The sequence below is a fragment of the Actinia tenebrosa genome, unplaced genomic scaffold (assembly GCF_029948245.1).
Source record: "Actinia tenebrosa isolate PJP-AT-01 unplaced genomic scaffold, QUT_ActTen_1.0 PGA_scaffold0__85_contigs__length_37466705, whole genome shotgun sequence".
Classification (NCBI taxonomy): domain Eukaryota; kingdom Metazoa; phylum Cnidaria; class Anthozoa; order Actiniaria; family Actiniidae; genus Actinia; species Actinia tenebrosa.
In genome coordinates this window covers 28,079,393-28,089,840 of record NW_028292569.1, presented here as the reverse complement: position 1 = coordinate 28,089,840, position 10,448 = coordinate 28,079,393, and the positions used below count along the sequence as shown (strand labels likewise).

The 10,448-nt window shown below is 38.2% G+C and overlaps 1 protein-coding gene across 1 annotated transcript; it reads left to right on the top strand.

Moving 5' to 3' along the window:
• Nucleotides 1-201: 201 nt before the first annotated feature.
• Nucleotides 202-10,236, top strand: LOC116307060 (uncharacterized). Its single transcript, XM_031717201.2, has 10 exons — nt 202-266; nt 1,791-1,956; nt 2,762-2,836; nt 3,149-3,169; nt 4,139-4,330; nt 4,886-5,040; nt 5,932-6,108; nt 6,436-6,640; nt 7,505-7,659; nt 8,364-10,236. Exons 2-10 carry the CDS (start codon nt 1,791-1,793, stop codon nt 9,081-9,083), a joined length of 1,866 nt encoding a protein of 621 aa, XP_031573061.1. The 5' UTR covers nt 202-266; the 3' UTR covers nt 9,084-10,236.
• The last annotated feature ends 212 nt before the right edge of the window (nt 10,237-10,448 follow it).

Sequence of the window (10,448 nt, the reverse complement as noted above, 5' to 3'; positions counted from 1 at the left end):
AAACGTTCTTTGGAATAAGTAAATAGAGTAAGAATTATTCATTAAAAGTACTTTTTTGTGTCGTAGAATAGAAAGAGTGTTATTCATTCGGTTCAACGAAGCGCAAAAATCTTATTTGTCATTTTGATGAAGGATTTATCAATAATTCATAGCCATTTAAAATCAAATCAGGCTTTGTTTTGATTCATTTTATAGTTGGGAGTTAACTGTTCTGTACTGCAGCCGTTAGTAGTTTGAATCGAGTCGAATAATCAAGAGATATCGAGGTATGAGGTTTATATTATAAATGTAGTTTATTTAAATTTCTTTACAAAAAATCTTTTAAAAGCTTTATTTTTTTCAAAAATGATTTCTTTTTTTAAAGCAAAATGAGTTTTACATTGATTAATTCGGGTGTATCCTGCAAATAGCGCAAGCTCATATCAAAACATAGTTAAGAATTCGTTATTTTAAATTTATGAAGATGTTTATAATAATGAATATAATGCGTTACTTTCTGAATGTGGAAATGCTTGTTATAGAGATATCGTTTTTATCAGTTTGAAATCAAATTTAGTGCAAAAATCATTGAAATGTGACAACAAGAGTACTCGGTTTGGTTTCGTAGATTTAAATACCTTCTTCAACGCATCAATACTCTGCATCTTTAAATTCATTAAGCACAAAACGAAAATACGACCTCTTCGTCTAGTATAGTACCAAATACTAAAATACGAATCAAGAAATATTTAATCATATAATACGAATCAAGGTAGGGTGCAAACAATTAATCCCTGAAACACTAATTACTAAATAGTACAAAATAGTGCTAATTAAACAATAGAAAACAATGGAATCTGCATGAAATTGTGCTATTTAGTATTACTAAAGTTTCACGGTTATATTGTTTGCACGCTATACCAAGATTACCAATATAGGTGCAAATTGTTCATGGATTAATTAAATGCTCTTTTTCGTATTTTTAAATTTTTTTTAACATCTTGCATAGTTAACCAGTGTTATATATAGACGTTTTTGGAGTCTTACAAACCAGCTAGGTTTTATAATACTTTATATATATTTTTAACTATTATGAATTTTTCAAATAAGTTACATCAGTAAGTATGACGTGTCCCACGTGACCTACGAATCACTCCTTTAACGTCGCATCCGGATTTTCACGGAGTTGTATTGCTGGGTTGCACTTGACGTCATTTCCTGTCTCGTGCGGAATGTTCATCAGCTGAATCACAAATTTTCAGTAGAATTCTTTCTCTGGCGTAGAGCACATGGTGGTCAGGATTTGAACACCACTTGGAGAACATAATGAGGTTGAAACACTTTTATCCACTAATGTTGAAGCTCCGCCGCCAAATGGGAAGCCGTTAATGTTTCGTTTTGTTCATTTCCACACATTATCCAAAGAATTCAAGGGCATTTGAGCACGAAAAGAAATATTCGTTTCCTCCAAATATACAAAACCATTCGTGAGTATACTTTTGTGAGACCAAGATAATATTTTAACAAAGACAAGGTGAAAGAATTAGCCTTAGGTTTCAAGAAAATACTATCAATTTTTGGCATTTTGTGAAGTCCATTCGTCAGGCATGTTTGAAAGTCAAATTAGCATATATTTTACAACCGCTTGCTATGAAGATTTTTTGAACTATTAAATTTGCATACGGACTTAGACATAGAGAATGCGCAGACGTTCTTCACTCGTATCGATACAACTTCATTTCTCATGCCTTATTTTTCCATTACTTCAATTATAACCTTAAACTAACCTAAGTGAATGTTATTGTTTAAAGATGCATATCAAAGGGAGATGTATTCAGAGGCGTTGCGTTTTGCTTGCTATCTTGGTCATGGGACAACAGTTCAATTTTGTCTTTGCGAATCAAGTGTTGGATTTGAAAGAAGGAATGCGGAAACGAACAGGAAAGCTGAACGACGATTGGGAATTATTTGAGCAAGGTATGTCAATGTATACGTAGTAAAACGAGTAAACAAGCTGAAACGAACAAACGAACAAACGAGCAAACGAGCAAACGAGCAAACGAGCAAACGAGCAAACGAGCAAACGAGCAAACGAGCAAACGAGCAAACGAGCAAACGAGCAAACGAGCAAACGAGCAAACGAGCAAACGAGCAAACGAGCAAACGAGCAAACGAGCAAACGAGCAAACGAGCAAACGAGTCTCGTATTCTAAAAGCCCAAAAGTTTTGTCCACTGTGCCACGATTCCAATAAATTTTGCACAACAATAGCAGTGAAAACACTGCACCAGATAGACTAGATTAATTTTCCTCTGAAATCAATGTGCCTAGTGCGTGGCAGAGATGCAAGGGATTAGCCGATATGGCCTGGGGGCCGGCTGGTCTCTCCCCTGATGCTTCGGCTAGAACATTTTCTTGCGTAATTCGTACACCCAAGGGCAGAAGGATTTAATCGCCGTCAGGTCCGAAGTCCATACGACGCCTCAGTTCTGCGGATGTCTCGGGGGTATGGCAAAGTGGAATCGTATTTTTTTAAATTTTTTTGGCACAGGTTTAATTTTTTTCTTTCGTTTTTTTTTTTCCCCGCTTTCTTTTCTTTGTGTGGGTGTGTGTGTTTTTTTTAGTTTTAGCTTGTATTTTTTGTTCTGTTTTTGTTTTTGTCTTTGTTTTGTGTGTGTGTTTTTTTTTGTTTATTTTTAAAAATCTTTTGTGTGTGTGGGTATGTGTTATTTTTTGAAATAACAGTTTTTTTTAATTCTGATATAATTTTTTTAAATCAAAAGAACCAAATCACAAGTACAAAAGGTTGAATCAGGATCTGGAAAGCAAAAACCAAAAATCTCTCAACAGCGGAAAAGGTAGAATAGAAAAGCTTGCTCTGTTGTTAATATATTCTTCGTTTGCACGTTACGTCATCGCGGCCATGTTTGTGCCATTTAACGAAATATTTCTCACTAGCATCCATTGTTAACGGTACCACAATGGCCGACATGTTTTTGTCTTTTAACTCTCTTGGGAATGCTTGCAAGCCATCAATTGGTTTATTATAGTTTACTTGCTTTATTCATTTATTTCCTTAATTTATTTTATAGTAACTCAATTTGTATAGAATTATTAATTTATTTTTATAATAACGACTTTTTTTATTTTTTTCTTTAAATTAAACGAAGAAATCGTAAAGGAAAGTAAACGTAAGTCTTGGACTCTGAAACGAAATTTAATATAAAGGCGAACGCTAGAAGATTACAGCGTTTCGACATCGTCCGATGTCATTATCAAGTAAAGTAGTGACATCGGACGATGTCGAAGCGTTGTAATCTTCTAGCGTTCGTCTTTTTATTAAACGTAAGTCATGATTATTTATATTTAGTAAAAATACGCAGGTGATTATAGAAAATCTCGCGCGCTGATTGGTCAAAAAACTCGCACTATCACACGATAATCACCTCGAGCGAAAATCCAAAAAACAACCTCAAAGGGACAAAAACAGGAGAACACGGAAAAAATCCCTTGACTGAATCAAAGGAGACACCAAACAAACTCTAATCACGTGATGCTGAGTCCAGGAATCAAACCCGAGACACGATAGGTGCGAAGCGAGTTTACTTCCGTCACCACACTTGGATTTCTGTAACTGGGTCAGCTTTACTGCGGTTCTCGGTATTATGCAAGCTTCGTTAGTAACGAGCTGCACAATAAATTTGGTTTTTCGCTGCCGTGAATCGAAAATAATCAGTTGGTATCTTTTATGTTCTTGACTGGCGGCAGTAAAAACCAATTTCACAACAAACCGTTGGAATGTCTGGGTTTTCAGAATACCGAAAACTGCAGTAATGCATGGTAGAGCAGTTTTCGTATGACTGTGAAAAGCTCAGTGCCGTAAGCGTGACGTGCCGTGACCGTGATGCTTTCTAGAATTTTAATTGGCTGATTTTTTCAAGCGCAATATGATTGGTCTAGCATTGCCGTGACCTTAGCGTGATCGTGTCCGCGCCGTGTTTATGCCGTGCTCCGGGTATTTGATTGGATGGAGAGTAAATTCTCGTGCAATGTGATTGGTCTGGCGTATCCCTTGCTGTGTCACGACCGTGTTCGTGCCGTGAACTTTTCACAGTCATACGAAAACTGCACTATCAATAATATGAAAGTCTTTCTTACAGGTGGTATACATGCAGTCCTCTTTGGAGCAAGCATTGCGACATCTCTCATCAATCTTGGATTAGACATCATTCTCAAAGTAAAGGGCTGTTGTGTCTTCTATAAATCCATTTGCCGAGATACGAAGGAATATAACGGTAGAAGTAGGGCACTGGCAAGACAAATGAACGCCATAAATCTTGAGTGGAGAAGAGGTAAATTAAGTCGTATGAATGGATGAATATTTGGAATTGGAGGGATGGATGGATGGATGGATGGGATTGGATGGATGGATGAATGGATGGAATTGGATGGATGGATGAATGGATGGATGGATGGATGGATGGGTTTGGATGGATGGGTTTGGATGGATGGGTGGATGGGTGGATGGGTGGATGGGTGGATGGGTGGATGGATGGGTGGGTGGGTGGATGGATGGATGGATGGATGGGTGGGTGGGTGGATGGATGGATGGATGGATGGATGGGTGGATGGATGGATGGATGGATGAGTGGATGAGTGGATGGATGGATGAGTGGATGAGTGGATGGATGGATGAGTGGATGAGTGGATGGATGGATGAGTTGATGGATGGATGAGTGGAAGGAATGGTTTAAATGAATGAATGAATCTAATTTAATTTAATTTCCAGGCTTAAAAAAATTCATACTTTAAGACAATCATCTCTTCTTTTAATCAAAGATTACGCTTTAAATACTTTCAAATTGTCAGAGAGAATGACTCAGATTTTTGCGTGTTTTTAATTACAGTAAGATTGTTGCGTGACTGGATCAAGGCCTCCAACGACAAGAACGCAGAAATCTGGATTGAAGTCAAACGTATCGGAGACTTACAAGACCAAATTGTCAAGACCCTTGATCCTGGAATAATCAAAGAATTCAATATAAAAGTCGACAATATAAGAGTAAATATTTAAACGAAGGATGGTAGCTAGGAAAGAAATATTATTAATGTATATGAAATTGACCTATTTCACTATGACGTCACATCAAAACAATCTATCATTTAAACGCAAAGGATCATGGTCGTCGGAGGGGGTAATATCAACGCAATTCACCGAAAATTGTTCTAAAATCCGTATCAATCCACGAAGAGAAGTAGGATAGCCAGCAAACGCTCAGAATATTTTAAAAAAATTTTTAAATTATATCTGAAAACCAGGCCATTTTAGATTAAACTGTTTCGCTAGGAGCAAATTTTGTTGAATTTTCTATTGGATTTGGCGATTCTATCCCCCACATAAACAAGCAGTGACGTCATAGTGAAATAGGGTAACTCTAAATCTGACATTACTAATACAAGAGTAACTAGCGTTTTCCACGGAGGACGTCACATTTGTGCATTATAGGATTGAAATGCGGACTCGCCAAGCCCAGCTCCCATGCTAACATGCTGCAGCAATGTTTTATAGTCTTGTTGTTTCCAATTCATGGAGGAATTATTGTTTTTTGACTGATATTCCTGATATTCCTGAAGCCTTTATTTGCAATGTTTGCCCGCATTTCTATCCCACAAGACTTCTATTTTGCGATTTCTAATTTTAGTAACCATGAAAAATGCTATTGACCTCTTTAGATGTTTTCCAATGATTTTAGATCACGTGTCATTCCCTAGAGTATTATTTCTTTGTTTACTGGTTGTGCACAAGAAGAAACATGAATATGGATGCAACTTTGAAAAAGAATATTATTTTTTGGGAATGACACTTGTTCTGAAATGGGAAAACATTACGTCCAAAGTAACTGGAAAGGAAGTATTTTAATTTGTTAATCTACATTTTTTGTTTGTTTTACAGAAACAGGTCAAAGCTGGAAACCAATCGGTCATAAATATGTCGTACCAGGAATTTGATAACTTGTTTCAGTCTTCGTTCACGACTGTGGGAGATACAGCACTACGCCTGGCTGGTATAACGGGCTTGATTGGTACTAAAATCGCTGCATTTGGATTCAAGCATTATAAACTAGCCAAGGTACGTACATGCAGCTGATTAACCATTAATTAATTTTTCATCCCTCCATCGATCCCTCCCTCCATCGATCCCTCCCTCCATCGATCCCTCCCTCCCTCGATCACTCCATCCATCCATCCCTCCCTCCCTCCCTCCCTCCCTCCATCCCTCCATCCCTCCATCCATTCATCCATTCATCCATCCCTCCATCCCTCCATCCCTCCATCCCTCCATCCCTCCATCCATGCATCCATTCATCCCTTCATCCCTCCATCCATGAATGATTAAATAATTGAATGAGTGATTAATTTATATATCGCTTAATTAATCGTCAATATTAATTACTAGATAACCAAAACTCTCCGCACCAGTTACGGCAGTAAGTTACTCAAAGCCGGTCCTGGCGCCAAGAAATTCTTTGGATTTTCTAAAGCCGGGATGAACATGCACTTAAAACAGACATCAAGAAGCATGTACAAAGCTACCTTCACTGGTAGTCGTGCAGCGAGATTCATGAAGGGTGCTGGTTCTGTAATGAGTGTAGTATCAATCGGTAAGCTGCTTTTGTAACAACAAATGATAGTAGACACACTCGGCTACGCCTCGGGTTCCTAAGCTTTCTTCTCTCGTGCCCTACAGTTCCCAGCGTGTTTATATTACAGTACAGAGACATGCGCGCGCGTTTTATATTCCTTTACCTAAACCTAACCGATTTACTATGCAACGAATGTAGAAAATATTCTTGCCTTTCATCGGAATTAACTCTGCTTTCATCGATCTATATTTATTAGGTCCTTCATGAAACTCGCATTCACAAACATACATCTATTTCTTAATCAGATTAAACGAAGATTCATTATCTCTCGTGTCGTTATTATTCCATAAGATAGAAATTCTCGAAAGTATGCTGTGTTGATGAGTCGATGTGTCGTGTATCGATGTGCGGTTCACTATAAATACAATCAACGAGATTCTTAGAATCAATCTGTGTGATCTAATACAAACTATAATAGACTTACCGAATTTGTCCCTATTGAATCCAAAAGAAAAACTCAATAACAACCTCCAATATTCCTCTTGATAACTAAATTTCATAACTAAAGTTCACGTGCTGTGTTAACTATCTTAGCTCTATCGTAATAGTACCCAGTGTCTCTCGGACAAATCTTCTGGGCCTGGTGACCTGTCGCGTACAACGAATAACAAAGAAAACTGTGTTAGGTATTACCTAACACAGTTTTCTTCGTTATCCGTTGCATGGTGAATCGGTTGTATGCAATAGAACTTCTTATAGACTACGACCTGGGATTTTGAAACGGTGCAGCAGTAAACTTACTCTGGAATTCTTTTCCTCTAAGAATTGCATTGTTTTGTCTTACCTTGCCTTTGTAACGTGTGGATTTGTGTCTTTTTTAAGCGATGGATATCTATAGCATCATCAAGAAAATACGAGCATGTAAAAAAGTGCGTGATAGAGCAAGAAATGGCGTAAGGGAAGTGCGCTTAGCACAGGCACGAGCGGGAGTACTTGCCAGTCAGCTCCATTCTTATAAAATACAGTTGAACAACAGGGTAAGTAAAAACCTTCAATTTGATCTAAGTCAGGCCATGGCAAACTCACAGATCGAGCCCTGAAACAACGTACCTCTGGTCTGATCTAAGTCAGGGCACGAATAACTCACAGATTAACACCAATTGATGGTTTTCGCGGCCGCCATGTTGGATGAATTTAACAACAGATCCAACATGGTGGCCATGTCTTTCGTTATATCATCCAACATGGTGGCCATGTCTTTTGTTATATCATCCAACATGGTGGCCATGTCTTTTGTTATATCATCCAACATGGTGGTCATGTCTTTTGTTATATCATCCAACATGGTGGCCATGTCTTTTGTTATATCATCCAACATGGTGGCCATGTCTTTTGTTATATCGTCCAACATGGTGGCCATGTCTTTTGTTATATCATCCAACATGGTGGTCATGTCTTTTGTTATATCATCCAACATGGTGGCCATGTCTTTTGTTATATCATCCAACATGGTGGCCATGTCTTTTGTTATATCATCCAACATGGTGGTCATGTCTTTTGTTATATCATCCAACATGGTGGCCATGTCTTTTGTTATATCATCCAACATGGTGGCCATGTCTTTTGCTATATCACCCAACATGGTGGTCATGTCTTTTGTTATATCATCCAACATGGTGGCAATGTCTTTTGTAATTACATTCTCTTGGGAATGATTTAAAACCATCAATTGTTTTCTTAGGGTGTCATCTTCATCAAGAAGCAACTGGCCTCCCAAGATCTCCACACTATCTTAGCTAGCATCCGGGATCTTTGCCTCGGAGCCTCTAAGCAGTCAAGTGATTTAAGGTCAGCGGCTCCAGCAATCAGCAAATTTCTTGCGCGTATAAAGCGAGCTAGCAACGCTGAGATAACCATATTGCAAAAGCAACTGGTCAGCGCTCTCAAAAAGGTAACCATCTTCCTCGACTGTTATCTTAACAAACTGAAGATGGAGAAATACGTCCAGAAATACTGCGAATTGGGTAGTGACAGTATTGGGAATCTCTATAACAGAGCAAACGGTCTTTTTGACTTCAATTCTGTCTCGTGTAGAACAAAAGATGGGTTCCCTTACACTGATTTGAATAACGTCAAGGAACGTATTGCCGCTAAAGCAAAAGAAAAGGGGTTCCTCACTGATTGTGTCTTGAATAGCAAAGCTAAGAAACAAAAAGCATGTGAACTAAATGGTGATGGGTTTAATCCTAAGCAAATTGCATCGAAGATGAGTTTGCAGGAGTACCAAGTCAATCATTTTTTGAAGACATGCCCTGAGCAGCCGATAACTCCTAGTATTTTAACACAAATCTGCACATACAGGCAGTTCTGTGCACCGGAGTCCAGAATTGCTTCACTAACAAGGATTTCCCAAGCGCGACTCCTTAACATACCCTGCCCTTGCCCTGAGTTGCTGAATTAACGGTGTTAGATTTTAAGCAGATTTTGTTTTGTATGAGTGTGAAAATCATTTTACGCGATGAGGGGGTACCTTGTCGTTGCTGTGACAAAAACATGTTCCAGCACTTTCAATGGATGAGAAGTGAACTTGGTCGTCCTAATTCGTAAATTCCTTAAAATAACCTTCACATTTTATCAAACCCTGAAGACAACCTCTTGGCCGGGCCTCTGGGCACCGTTAACTCACAGATCAAATTGGAATTTTCATAGCATGCTAAATTTTGTGGCGAGGGAAAAACCGGAAAAACTGGGGAAAAACATTTCCTAACAAACTCTTCTCACATGCGATGAAGGAGTCCAGGAATATCGAACCTGTTTCCCCAGAGATGAGAGGCGAGCTGCGCTAATAATATGCCATCCTTGAATCCATACTGCAATAGTGGTTTACCACGCCGCTTTAAAGTCATATTACATAATACATTCATATTCTTCGACTGCACGTTACGTCATCGCGGCCTCTCGGGGGAGCGTTGGTGCCATTTAACAAAAGATTTCTTATTAACATCAATTGGGACATCTATTTTGGGAATGCTTGCAACCCATCAATTAGAGACCTTTAGCATCAGGTTTACCGCTAGCTGCTAGTGATCAGGGCCAGAAACACGGAGAAACATGTACACTCAGCATTAATGAAATTCAATATGGCGGTTCTTACAGTAATAGAGAGTTTTAGATTGACTTTTTTTCTCCCCGCAAACCCAAACGTGACCACGTTTTCATAGTTTTCCTGTATTTTACTTTACCTTTTACAAACCTTCTCACCAAGCGCAAATACTCTTGTTTTTCTACTACTTGGACTTTTTTGCGATTCTTTTTCAGTAATTTAAAAGAATTTTTTACTGGTCAACTGACGTTTCACGTTTTCCGTGAACGTAAATCTAAAACTCTCTAATAACTTCGTTATGACGCCTTGATAAATGTTGAAAGTTTGATGTAAAACGCCTGACGTTGAACTACAGTTTGAGGTTTGCGGTACCTAGCAAGAACGTCGTGCTAAAGGTCTCTATTATAATTAGAATTAATTAAAAATAATTATAATTAGAAGCTGTAAGTCAGGGTTGGATGGGGGCGGGTTTGGGGTGGTATTAAGTCTTCCTATTTTTAGTGTATCGCCTGATGTCTATATCCTCATTTTCTTATTATATTCAGAACCACTCGGTCACTCGACAAACTTCATTTTCATACCTTACCATTTTATAACCGTTTAGCTATTAAAATAATATTCACTAAAAAATAATATTTGTGATTTGGGTTTATTAATCTGTCAGGTCTTAATTTTATTCTGTGATATGGAAATCTATTTTTCCAAGAGGAAAAGAAACAATTC